General features: G+C 38.8%; 1 protein-coding gene across 1 annotated transcript; it reads left to right on the top strand.

Annotated features, from left to right (window-relative positions):
- Nucleotides 1-1,576: 1,576 nt before the first annotated feature.
- LOC140232374 (RNA demethylase ALKBH5-like) lies at nucleotides 1,577-8,958 on the top strand. The gene is made up of 4 exons (XM_072312500.1): nucleotides 1,577-2,241; nucleotides 2,862-3,078; nucleotides 4,439-4,519; nucleotides 5,569-8,958. Exons 1-4 carry the CDS (start codon nucleotides 1,728-1,730, stop codon nucleotides 6,194-6,196), a joined length of 1,440 nt encoding a protein of 479 aa, XP_072168601.1. The 5' UTR covers nucleotides 1,577-1,727; the 3' UTR covers nucleotides 6,197-8,958.
- Nucleotides 8,959-14,386: the final 5,428 nt, after the last annotated feature.

The following is a 14,386-nucleotide window of genomic DNA, read 5'->3' as shown; positions in this document are numbered from 1 at the left end:
GGGGCTAGCACTAGCACTAGCACTAGCACCGAACTTGAAATCGCCCAGTGTAGTTAGCTGGCACATATGCATGCAATACACACATACAACCACACAACCTTGGTGTGTGTATTGTGTGATGAGTCGTCGTCGACGACCAGTGTCGAGTGTACGCACGTCACTCACGATCACATCCCCTCATAAACTCCCATAGGCACACACCGCACCACACAAGGTTTGCATCATGGTTTGCATGCACACCACAACATACACGGTCCACATACACATACTAAGTACTGCACACGCGCCACTGGTGGACGTTGGTACAGTGTATCGTGTAAACGCTAGGGTCGTCCATACAGAACTGTAGTTCTGTGGTCCATATTGCGTGCACAGTACGGCGTCATCAATCACGTAAAGAGTTTTGCCGTCTTGACTCCCATTTCTAAACACATTACACAGGTATAAATACATTCATTCTTTACAAAATAAAACGTTTTTTATTTACCAAAATAATTTTATAAATGTATTAACACAATTTTTAACAAATATTGTTTTCTAGAATGTACAATTTATCAAAACAGTCTTCCTGATAAAAACAAAATTTGGCAACACCACGAATGGACGTATCAGTAGCTCTGCTAGGCTCAGCCCGCACATTGAATCTCTCACGCGCGTACTCTTGCCGTTCACACGACGGAAAGTGCATGCTCGCAGAACTAACATTAGATCCCAAAAAGTGAGGGATTTTTGTAATGTGTAACGGTGGTGTGTTGATGGACCGGCCCGAGGTAGCTGGCCGTGCTATGCTGCAGACATCAGTGAGTGGCTAATCCACGGTTCGGTGCTGCTGCTGCTCCCTGCGCTAGCTGCTAGCACTGCATGCATGCTGTATCCTAATCGTATGGGGGAAACATCGTATGCATGCATGCTACTATAGGTGCCTACGATACTACTACATTTACAATGCAGGAGGACCAGAAACGGAGATGTGGAATGGTCTTAGGCAGGATCAAGAACTTAATTAGATTGCAGTTGGAACGTTGACTGAGGGTAGAATTCAGCTATATTCACAGACACGACGATCTTTGAAGACTAGTCTAAACGTCAGGCATTTGAAATATTCCTCAGACTCGGACTCGGAGACCGGACGTGATTCCGAGAGTGCACTCCGTCTTCAGCAGTCTAGTCATGCCCATCGTTGAGTAACGTTAATATTGAATACTTTTATGGTATGGATGTACAAGAAACGAACAGTTTGTTGAGCAAGAGAGGACATGGTCATTGTTGCTCATTTCAAGTTTTCTTCCGTGAACTCGAGAACGAAGAGCAGATACGAATGGTCTAACCATTTTAGTGTGGAACTTCGATCTAATCTAGTCTCGAGTCTACTTCCTTTTTGTAGTCTGGTGATGATGAATTGGGCATTGCCACTATTATCTAACCTTACACTTTTCGTTAGACCGTCTACAGTGGTCTAAGTTTACTGTGGAGTGTTTATAGACTCTAACTTTGAAAATTACATTACTACAGTAAACTTTATCTATTCTCCGTACACAGAGATGCACTCTGCATGTTAAACATCATTAACAATTGCATCTTTGCTCAGTTGCTATAATTGAAAAGTGCAATGTCCGACTCATAATATGCCGCCATATGCGTGTTTATCCAGCATGCCATTCTCGGTATTCTGCTAACCCGTAAAATAACCTATCTGAGGTGGACGTCTGGGGAACCAGAACAACACAATGTCAATGGCCCGGGAGAAGACAGACTTGCGGATCAAACTTGATTTGCACCACCATCGGCACGTACACAGCAACTCGAATCATCATGATCAACAGCGGTTGCCAAGTGGTGATAATGGTAAATTCAGCTCAACATCTCGACGAAAGAAACGACGTCGTGAAAGATACTGGCACCCTAAATCATATGAGGAAGAGATAGAAGAAGTCAAAAAGATTCAGTCGGGGGTTACCCAAAGGCAGCTCTTTTCTGATGAAGAATGTCATGTGATTGAGGAAAAGATCAACGAGGTGGTTGAAATCGCAGCCAAGGGAGTCTACCGTGATCACACTGTTGATCGAGCACCTCTGCGAAACAAATATTTCTTTGGGGAGGGCTACACGTATGGGTCTCAGCTGACCAGGAAGGGGCCCGGCCAGGAGAGACTCTACCCGCGAGGAGAAGTGGATGAAATCCCGAACTGGATTGAGGATCTGGTGATTCGCAAGCTGGTGCAGGCTGAAATCATTCCCAATGGTGTGTGCATTTTCGTAATAATGTATAAATTAAGGAGTCCTTCATGTAAGGCTGTTAGAATCTCTGGTTTTTAAAGGTACTGGTACATTAATTTGATATACTATGCCTCATGATTGATGACAATTTTAGTACATTGTAGCAGTTGTCACACAGCACTTGATTAATTCAGAAAGGCATCTCAGTTGTAAGGTTAATAGTGAGAAGTGCATATATTTGTTTTTTGTTTTTTTATCATGTCATTTTTTCCAAGTTTTTTCTCGACTTATTGTTTACCTATGATGTAACACTGTGGAAATGAAATTTGCCACACAATTTACACTAAGTTGTTTTGATGTCATTTTTTAGTAGAATTGGTCTTGATTCTACCCATTTTCATTGGTCAATGTTTCTAATTCTAGGAGCCCTAAAACACTGTTTACACAGGTCTATGCCGAAAACAACGAAAAGGACAGCAATGCAGTCCTTGCTTAAGAAGATGATTCTTTCAAGTGGGTCCTAAGCATGCATTCTCCATTGTTAAAGAGACATATTGAATTACCTCATTTTTACAATGAAATTCATGCATTCTCCAACATAAAAGAAGCCTCAATTTATTCCTATTATACCATGAATGCTCACAGGGTTTGTAAACAGTGCCGTGATCAACGACTACCAGCCGGGTGGATGCATTGTGTCCCATGTCGACCCCATTCACATCTTTGACAGGCCGATCATCTCTGCATCCTTTCTCAGCGACTCGGCCCTGAGTTTTGGATGCAAGTTCTCATTTCGTCCCATCCGGGTGTCGAAGCCTAAAATGTCTGTTCCTCTTCCCCGTGGCTGCGTCATGACCCTCAGGTTAGTAAGTGGTTTGTGTACCACGCGTTGAGGCCTGATAAGATGACATTGACCTAAATGAATTCAGGTAGTAGTGTAGTACATACAAAATGGTTATTCTTCCAGCTTGCCCTAATTGGCAAGAGCCTCATACTTCCAACAGGCTGGTGCCCATTCACATCAACCAACCAGATGGAGAATTTTAGTTGCTCTAAGCAAGCAGCAAGTACATGTAAATTTTGGTAGCACCCTCGTGTCTATCTGAACCAGTAATTCTTCTGTGTTGGATCTTTCTTTTTGTTGCTGAAGCAGCAAAGATGCTTTTAGTCAGAAATTACCTAGATAATATCGTCGGTTGAGAATGATAAGGGCGTTAAGTTCTTACAAAACCCATAGTGTTCGAGACAACTAAACGCCCTTCTCATTCTCAACAGACGATTATGGTCTTCAAGTAATTCAGAAATGCAGGAGAATCCGTGGGATGACAGTGGGATGGTATTGGTAACTGTATTAATACATCAAATGACTAGCAATTTGTCTCTTGGGCATATAAAGTGTACTGTATTCATCTTAAAGTGACACAAAACAAACTAAATTATTCATATCAAAGAATTGATATCGACTTGTCATCTGAAAAAGAATTCTTATTTTAAGAGTTCCTTTCCTAGGAAGTGTTTTTGTAATTTGCTTCATAACTGAAATGAATTCTACTCGTAGAAGAGTTTTATTTCTTTTAGAGACATAGTCTTCTGCATAGGATGCTTATAATGTCAATCTCATTAAAGGACAAGTTCACCTTCATAAACATAAGGATTGAGAGAATGCAGAAATATTAATAGAATACATCAGTGAAAGTTTGAGGAAAATTGGACAATCGATGCGAAATTATGAATTTTTAACATTTTTGTGTTGGAACCGCTGGATGAGGATACTACTAAGGCTCGTGATGTCATATGAGTACAACAGTTTAAAGAAAATGTAAAGAAAATTCAACATATTTTCACTTTTTTCGCATAATAAGAGAGCACTTGACTTGCCTCTTTCTAAAGGCAATGGGAATAATATTACCCATAACATCAGTAACGAGTCAAGGGAATGTGTACTTTTTTCAGAAGATAAAATTTTGTGACATTCTCTTTATATTTTCCTTATATTGTTGTACGCATGTGACATCATACACTGCAGTAGTCTTCTCATCCAGCGGTGACTGCACAAAAACTTCAAATATTCATAACTTTTGAACGGATTGTCCGATTTTCCTCAAACTTTCAATGATGTGTTCTACTAATATTGCTACATTCTCTCAATCCTTATGTTAATGAAGGTGAACTTGTCCTTTAATCATGGTGTGTACCTTTTTTATGTGACATTCTGATGTTAGTGGGTACGCTGCTGACGAGGTGACCCACTGTATCCGACCACAGGATGTCAAATCAAGGAGGGCAGTGATCATCTTACGCAGGTTAGCCCGTTAGGACTCAATACTGATTTTTACCGAACATTGTACAAGTATTTTTAACAGGCCCTTCTTCTCTCACTGGGCCAAGGTCTCTGTAATCATTACATTTTGTGAAGGTTCTCCCCTTTTATTCATTCTTGTTTCTGTCTGCCAGTAACCTTGAACCTTTACTGATTGTGTGTTTGTGTGTGTGTTCGTGTGTGTGTATGTGTGCGTTTATGTGCATGTGAGTGCGTGTGTGTGGGTGTGTGTGTGTGTGTGTGTGTTCCCCTATCGCACATTTGGTTCAAGGTGTTTTAAGCTCACCCGAGGGGATTGCATTTTGAGACAAGTCATCAAAGATCAAAGGTCAAGTTCAGGCATGCTGCATAATTCATGATCATCCTATAAACCACCATCTGAGTTGAAATGATTAAGCATGGATAAATATAACAGATTCAAATGAGAAGGGACAGCAAGGAATACATATCTTGACATGCTCCAGTCTTGTCATTTGTTTTTACTTAGCTTGCTTTATTTCATTGTAAGAGGGTGAGAGTTGTTGCCCAAGCACTACATTGTTAAACACCTCCTGAAACATGTGTTATTAGAACATTTGATTGTTGTTATTGTTGTTTATAGTAGGTTTTGTGTGTGTTTGTGTGGGGGGGGGGGTGGTGAGATGGGGTTGGGGAGTGAATATTACTGACATCCTAACCTTCTGTTTGTCTGGGAGGGTGATGAGGTGCTAAAACAAAGCAAATGGCAGCAAAACAACATTCAATGAATTGAACGAATACATGAAAAAATGGCAAGAAACTAGTAGCATTTCTCTTTGCGTGTTTAATAATAATAATGATAATAATAATAGTGGCTACTTGTATAGCGCACAGGTCCACTTTTCAGTGCTCATGGCGCTGATAAGATAATCTACATGTACAGATCGTTACTTGTAACTGTGTCACATGTGCGCTGTCTTCAGGCATGTGGCTGCTCTATGTATGAATATATGCCTAAAAAATAAGCATGAAATCCCGTCCATTTTGTATCTGTTGAATTTCTATATAACTCAGAGTTCTTCCAGAAGCACCGAGACTAGAGCCAACACCAGGGCCATCACTGTCCACGGAGGAAATAGCATCCTCCATTGAGAAGAAGCGAAGCCATAAGCAGCGAAGACAAGAATCCAAAGACAAGCAGCTTTCCCCAACCTTGCCATCAAGATCTTACTCATCACGTCATCACCATCACCACCACCGCCATCACCACCATCATCATCGCCATCACCATGGCGACCACCAGGATGAAGACACGGATGAGGGTGGAGCCAAAGTAAAGTCCATGATTGCCGTGGTTGGCCCCTGTGATAATAGGGAGCCTTCCACCAAACAAGAGACTCAAACAACCTGCAGGGAAGATGGTGAGGGGGACGGAGAGAGGCGGAGTGTGTCTAGGAGGTCAGTGCGGAGGGGGGCGTCGCCCAGAGGAAGCCTGGAGGTAGAGGGACGTGACACCGGAGGTAACAAACTTACAGGCAATAACAATCATGAGAAACACAGAAAAACAGAGATGACCACTGAGAAAGAGAGGAATGGACACAGCAGGTCTCGCAAGAGGTCTGCTGCTGCTAGTGTGGAACCAGAAGGGACAGCTGACAACTCCAACAAGAAGGTGAAAATCAACAGACAGCCTCCTTTGTGAAGTCCCCTTTAAGATGAAGTGTGTATGTGGACAGACAAATGTAATGTGTTTCATTTCTGATTCATCTGTGAAAGCAAACATTTTTGTGTATTTCTTGCACTGCAAGAAGTTTGAAGACTTTGGTATTGGACTCAATTGTTTTTATTGTGAGCTCAGAATTACCCAAATTAGATGTTGTGAAGTATTTCCAAACAATTCTACATTGATCACGACACCTCTGTAGTCTGCATAAGATCTGGTGATGTCAAAATTACTTCATAATTATAATGAAAATGTCAGTACACTGATTGCTTCAATTTGTGGGTGTCAGTAGATCAATAAACTAAAGCCTGTTGATCTGAAGTGGACAGGAGAAAACTGATGGTTTGCCCCTTAAATTGCTTGCTCTGTGCACACAAGGTATGACAGAGGTAGTGGCCCTTGTTACTGGTAATTTAATATTTTAGAAGACTATCCGAAAGAACTTGGCCCATCAAAGATTCCAATGGGAGCCTTTATCCAAGATATTTGGTCAAGTTGTGTCGTAAAGCTAAAACATAGTACTCATAGGGGCTCAAAATCCATCTTTTACTGATTTAAATCTGCTTGCAGTGTATCGGAAAGCTCTACCAAAAAACTTGTTTGGCTGATGGGATTTGCGGGATAACAAGTTATTTTGTAGTATTTTGAGTTCAAAAGTGTGAAATAATAAAAGTGTTTTATTCTGGGATTGTGCTTTTCATTCAGCATTGTAAGGAGGTAGAATGTTACACTGTACATGATGATCAATTGTGCCCTTGTAATCGTAATCTGCTTGTGATTCACCCTAGTGCAGAAGATTGGTGGATATTGCTGTGGCCCGATTTGTGGATTATCTATAATTGATTATGAAAAATTGCATACATATTGTAGCAGCTGCGATCAGGTAAGCTGTGAGATTGTGGACTTGCAGCGAACCTCTGGCTAATAATAATATATCACATATATATGTCAACGCACAACTGAAATCATGTTATTACACCATGATTTCACTCATTTCTTATGCATAGTATGTGGACATTTTGGAGCTATAATTGACACTTCTGCAGGCTAACGAGAACTATGTTTTGGCTTTAACACTGACCTGCTTTAAGCTCCACCTGTTTCAGGTGGCTTTAAACATTTCCACATGGAGAATTACTAAGTTTAAGAGCCTGTGTACAATGGTCACCTTTTTATTGGAGACAGCAGCCACTGTATTGATCTCCTATGGTCAGTATTTCACAATGTAGAGGCCAACCATTTAAGGTTGAGTCCTTTCTATCACCATATTTTCATTTCTCGCCCATTTTGCTAGGGTAGATGAATATTACATATACACAAAAGATCCATTTTCCAGACTAACTGTTGTGTAAAGCCTTGTAAGCAAGTGGCCACTAAGCTACTTAGAGTACATACACTATTGTTATTGTTTCTCTTACATGTACAAATTATGTAAGTGGTCCTGTACACAGGTTTAACTTAATAATGTCTAGTTCTCCTTGGAAACTGAATTGTATTTGTTTAAGAAGAAATTATTGAGCAAGGGTAACTGGGATACACCTTAGAAATAGTAAGGGGGAAAATGATTTTGCAGAAAATCTTCTTTGAAATGCATAGATTATTTTAATGGAATAATCATTTGTTGTATATTTCTCCTATACCAATGTCTGACTGTAGGGGAAAAAATGAGAGGACTTGTAATATACGGCGGCACCTGTGCAACCACAATATGATAATTTTTAATCATAACTTATCCTTGTTTACATGTACCAGAATGACATGCTCACTGTAGGAAGTCAGAAATACTGAATACAGCCTGTATGTAATAACAAGCCCTTACTTTTATACCATGTGCTGAAATAGTGAAAACTAGCCTTATGTAGATAGAAATATTTTGAGCCCTCCTTTCACGCTGTTTAGTTCATCTTTGATATCTCTTATGTCTTTGTTTTTAGAAACTTCCACGAAAATATAATTGAAGTGATTGATCCTGTCTGCTATATCTTACGAAATGAAAATTCCATGTATATGCGATGTTTTTTGCAGTCATGTGGACTCTTTACCATGCTGACAGATTTCACTTGTAATCAGAATACTATAGACCAGTGAAATTTTTGAGTTGTAGTCACTCTAATTACAATGATCTGCATTGTACCAGGTACTTTAGCATGCATTCATACTGAAGGAAAAAATCTGACTGTATAGGAATTAACATCAAAAGTGGGATAAGCATTTAGCAGTTATGTATTTGGTTGGTAATGGTGCAGTGTACTGCATCATTTTTTGGTTGTTGTCCCAAGAATGGTTACTTTATCTTGAAATTTCTTGTCGTAAACTCCGCTCTTAATGCTTTTTATTGAAAACAAACCATATAGATTTACTTCTGCACAGTAATTGTTTTATAGGCTTTTTTGCTGTAATATATTTATGACATTGCAGTCAAGATTAAAGTTGTAGTTATACACTTTTGACAGAAAGAGGAGTGCTGTGGTATTCTTCTGTAAAGATTCAGTAGCGTGGGGAAACATTACTAGTTGTGGTCTGATTGAATTGGTCTTCATTTGCTGCCCACAGGGGCACATTCAAAGCTATGAAAAGTACCTGTTAGCCACATGTCAGTGAATATGTGAATTGAAGTGCACTCTCATCAGCAACAGTTGACACCAGTAAAGATTATTCAGCTGTGGGTGTACTTATGTAGAGATCAGTAATAAAGCTATACACAATTTAATAAGGGGATTCGTGAAAAAAAACCAAAACCGTCCCCCCCCCCCCCCCTTCCCTTCCCACTCTAAAACCTCCATGCTACATGGTCTTTAGTGGACAGGAAGGTACTAAAGTATGCACATGGTTTGCTAGAAGCAGGGAAAGAGAACATGGACTAAGGGTGTTATAGGTGGCAAAGAATTGTGATCATCAATACAGCTGGCTTGTGAGCTCAAATACTATGATGGATGAAGAGAAGGACTTAAAATTAAGGGCACTGAGCAAGCCATGCTAAACATCTCACACTGTGCAGAGTTATGCATGTATGATGATATGTAACGGTTTTGCACAGCAATTCTACTTGGTTTCAATCACTTAGGACTTGGCAATAAGTTCTGATATAGCCAGTGTTCGCTATACATACTACATATTTACATTTCTTGATCCTAAGGACATGTATTTACTTTTATTTCTAAGGATAATATTCTTAATTACACACAGAGTTTATGTTATTTTGTTTTCATATACTGTAAAAGTGGGTATTTTCGTGTAGGTAATTTTTCATGGTCGGCTGGGTAAGATGAATTTCATGTGCAGAATCAAGACGCGCACTAACGGAACGTATGACGTGCAGAAATGACAGCATGTTTATATCTTTGCTCTTATTTCTGGTAGTGCGAAATGCGCGAAAATTTCCACTTTTACAGTACCATGACAATATGGACTGTTTCATTTAAATTCTTCAAAGAGGAAAGCATTTCATATGTATGTGATGAGTGCATATCTTAACATTTGATCTTTATTGATTTATATCAAGGCTACTGTTGAGGACATAATGTTTATTCATATGACCTTTTCCTGACTGCAGAATTCAAATTTGAGTGCAGTCTTGCTGATACAGTTTGATGAGATGACAAAGTTTGATGCATATTTGGAAGCCTCATAAGCAGTTGGTATTACAGCTGCTGTTTGAATGCTGGTTCTTGCTGATGTTGCTAGGTTGATAATACAATCTTTAAAAAAGAAAAGAGAGAGAGAAAAAAAAATAGCTTTCTTACCAAAACTTGAAGGCATGCTTGGGGTCTGTTTCATGAAAGTCCATGAAAGACTGTTCATTCGTAAGACACACTTATGAGAAACTTCATAAAATGGATTTTACTTCTCTACATAGCTATGTATGAGCAACTATGGCCGTTCTGTGAGATTTATGTAAAGACTTGTATGTGATGACTTCATGAAACGGACCCCAGGTTTGGTTTGTGTAACCACAAGGACTTGAGACAAGTTCCTACTTCATGTCTTGACTTGTGTGAGTGCGATATTTCAACATGATTCTTTACATAACTTGTCGGATATGGCCACTCATCTGTGCAGACAGATGCGTTACAGGCAGGAGGTAGCAAAAACTGTGTGCCATCAGAATGCTGTATCTCACATGATGTATATATTGATGCGATTCACATAATATAATTACCAGGCAATGCATGAATGGATAGTGTAATGTTATTGCTATTTTTGCTGTATTTATGCATCAAGGCCAGATGCTGACAGTACTGTAGTATTGGGTCTGTGGCTTCTGGTTTGCTGCATGCTCAAGTGTGCATTTGATTTTCCTTTCATCTCACCTCATGAAAATTTCAGTAATACTGTAAAATTTGTTTGAAGTAATTCTTGAATATCCCATTGGTTGTTACCATTTTTTGAAAATGTTCAAGTATATGCCGAGGATTAGATTGATGCCGAGTCATAGATTATTGATGCCCTTTGATTACATCAAAAGATTTTAATGCAATGCCATACCTGCACTCAAACTTGTCTAAGAAAAGAGCTTTTTTTCTGGTCATAAATTCCAGGTTTGCCTCATTCATGTGTCGTGCCTTTATGACACTGATACAGCAAGTTGAAGGGAAAGTGTGTTCATCCCTAGCACTAAATATCTCCTAACATGTTTAAAGTGAGTTAAGTACTTTATTATACTGAGTACAGGTAGTCAGCTACAAATTTCACTGTAGATGCCATTTTCAAAAGTTGTTTTAGATCCAATGAAATTGGTTGAAATGTCAATTTTGTCACTCCTGGTGTATGCTACAGACTTGTTGGCCAGAAATGTATATTCGTTCGCGGGGATGGAGTAAGTCATTGGTTAGATAGACATGGCAGGTTTCATAGGGAACCTGTAGCACATTTGCTTATGGGCAATCCAAAGAGGAGCGTTGTGTTCTTAAGAAAGGTATTCTTATGCTGAAATGTGTCCACTTTCAGTAGATTCTTGTATCTTTATGAAAATGTGACACTGCCTTCAGGTGGCATTACAATGATATTGGATCAGTTTGAAGTGAGATAGCGGGTGCTGTGGCATGACCTTCCAAAATCAGATTCATATTGGACAAATGTATGACTTGTGTTTCTGGATCACTTGAAGATACCATAGTCCTTGGGACTTTAGGATGTGACGAGAAACACGGAAGTGTATGATGAGAAGTGCACATAGTCTATCTTGAGACATACATACAACTCTGTATTCAGCAGCAGTATGATGTCATGTGACATTGTTGTGCTATGTGATTGGTCATTCTTGACACACACCAAGCAAAGAGCTGATGCATGACAAGAACCAAGATGACAAGAATTAGACATCTTTATTTTTGGTGTGTAAATGTACATATCATTGCATATTTTCATATCATTATGCCAAATTAAAAAAAAGAAAAGATGTTTTGTTTCATGAATGGAGCAAGAATGGCAAACTATCAAAATTTCACCATTTATTTGAATTAAAGTTGTAGACATTAAACCATCTGCCTGTTTAAATCCTTTCTGTTGATCTCCACCATATGTACAGTCTGTGATTACATGTACATTGTACTTGGTGTCATAGCAAATGTGACTGTGAATGTCGTGTGTATTCTTACCTCTGCCAAGGGAGGAGGTTATGTTTTCATCGGCGTTGGTTTGTTTGTTTGTTTGTCCATGTGCAAGATAACTCAAAAAGTTGTTCACGGATTTAGATAAAACTTACGGGAAAGGTTGAGAACGACACAAGGAGCAGATGATTAAATTTTGGTAGTGATCCAGAAATTTTCAGGGATTTTATGAAGGATTTTCAATATTTTGACAGGTAGGGTCACTGAACTAGGGAGTTCAGGCTACGCATTTTTTTTTTTTTTTTTTTTTTTACGCGCACTAAGGTGCCTGCTCTAGCTTCTGCTAGGGCGAGGTGCGCCGCGCAACTGGATATTGATGACGTAACAAAAGGCTCCTATACACCGTATTTGGAAATAAGGCAACTTTCAGCATGTATGTATAAATGTATGTGTGGTTAGAAATCACTGATCTCCATGGAAGAACAATATAAGTGGTGGAAATGAGCTGCTTGGCAGAGGTCTGCACTCTCAGAGTGCTTCTCAGTTTTGTGTGTGGTTTGTGTCAAATACCGAAGGGGAAAAGTGACATTAGACTATTTACCACTGATGCACAAATTTTACTGAAAAAAAAGAAAATGGTGAAAACATGAGGTTGACTGTACTGTAATGACCTACTTGTTCAGCAAAGATTTAATGGCAGCTTTTCATGTCATATTCATAACATATTTCAGAAAACTGGTATCCAATGTGAGGCAACATTGAAGTCATTATCAAAAAAAAAAAGAGGGGTTCACAATTTTTTTCCTCATTGGCCACCTAGGATGAGTTTGGTTTGAAATACATTGTATGAGACACGTGGCTAAGGCCGGTGTGCCAGGCAAAGAAGTCAAAATTCTTCATGCTTCTTATCCAAATGTCTTTCGAAGACCAGCTGTCCTCTCCTGCCAAGGTCAATTATTACTCCACCCGTATTGATGAACTTCATTTGCATATATTTGGTACATCACCAGGTCGGGCAAGTATTTAGTTTGCCCAATGAGATAAGTGGAGATACATTGCATGCATATTTCACCACATGCTGAAATTGGTGTCTAATTTTTATATCCTTAAAGGTTTGTTTGGAAAACCGAAAGGGCTGTGTTCAATATCATGGATGATTATTTATTTTTTTTTATTTGTATTTTGATATATACATAATTATATACAATTATATGTACAGTACAGACTCCCGCTATAATGAGGTCCTCCTCGGGACGATCAGTCTTCTTTCATTTTATCAAAATGTCACTACAACTGAACAAATGAGCAATGCATGGTATGGAGCTGATAATGTTGGGTCCGGAATTTTTACTTCGTTGTAACCGGAATTTCTTTATAACTGTGTTTGTTATAATGGGAGCACTCTAGAACATTAAATCGCAACGAAAATTAAATGATCAAAGTGATCGAAGGTGACGAAATATATCACACTGTGTTATAGGCGTACTATTCACTTCTCGTATTACTCCAGTATACTTCATATCACTATCCCGGTAGTAGAGAGCAATCTGTTAGAGAAGCCGAAAATACAATGCTGCCCTCTGCGGCGAAGTGATTGCGCCATGATCGCAAGCAGCAGTATCGCTCTTCTCAACACCTCAAACAGTCAGTTGGGTCAGGTCACCTCCCTGGTTTGGTCGAACATTCCTGTCATATCCTAATTTACCTCAGCCGGTAACCATAGATACTGTCTCACGTGGCAATCCTGTCAGGCAGCTGAAACAAATAAAATGAACACAATAATGCTAAAACATATTCATTATAAAACTCGGGTCATATAAAAGAAAGACAAGACGCTTGCGTCTGTAGCTGTTTTCTGTACGCATAATCACACTGCTGATATTGAACTTAAATTACAGTCATCGGTAACAAACCACGAGTGGGTTTAGACCATCGAATTGAATTAGTCAATGCTGATTGAATGTAGAATCGCACTATTCGCTATTAGCAGGCTTGTTACTTTATCAAAGAAATGTCTATATGGGCCTAACGGTATTTTAAAGGCATAATTTACCATTTGCAGATGAAAGCATTAGTGCTATAAAATAGTTCTAAAATGTGAGTTAGGGATAGAAACAACCACTGTCAAAATTTGAATTCGTATAATCGATGTTAAGTGTTGTTAAATACACAAAATGTGAACAATAGTTATAATAAAAAATTTTCCAGACTAAACCGTATACAGTTACGGTTTATTGAGAAAAACCCTGATATCTCTTTATATTTTAGGTTTTATTGCAAATATTTCATATGGTAGGATGTTTTATGATACAACAGACCTACACATATGCATCAAATATGATATCTTGAAAATTTTTGAAATCACTGCTCCCAAAGGTAAACTGGACCTTTAAATTGATTTTTCCAGTCCTTAGTCATAATGTGGGTTTTTTTTTTGTTTTTTTTTTTAAAGCAGAATAAATGAACTAACTATCTACATACGTAAATATAACATGTCTGAAACGAAGGTTTCCCGCTATTCTACCAAAGCTGCAAAATAACGGAGCAGGCTAAGAATAAAAAAATATATATATATATATATTTTTTTTTTCGAATTAAAGATGCATTATACTACATGGAT

The sequence above is a fragment of the Diadema setosum genome, chromosome 8 (genome assembly GCF_964275005.1).
Source record: "Diadema setosum chromosome 8, eeDiaSeto1, whole genome shotgun sequence".
Taxonomy (NCBI): Eukaryota; Metazoa; Echinodermata; class Echinoidea; order Diadematoida; family Diadematidae; genus Diadema; species Diadema setosum.
This window is presented reverse-complemented; position numbering and strand designations above follow the sequence as displayed.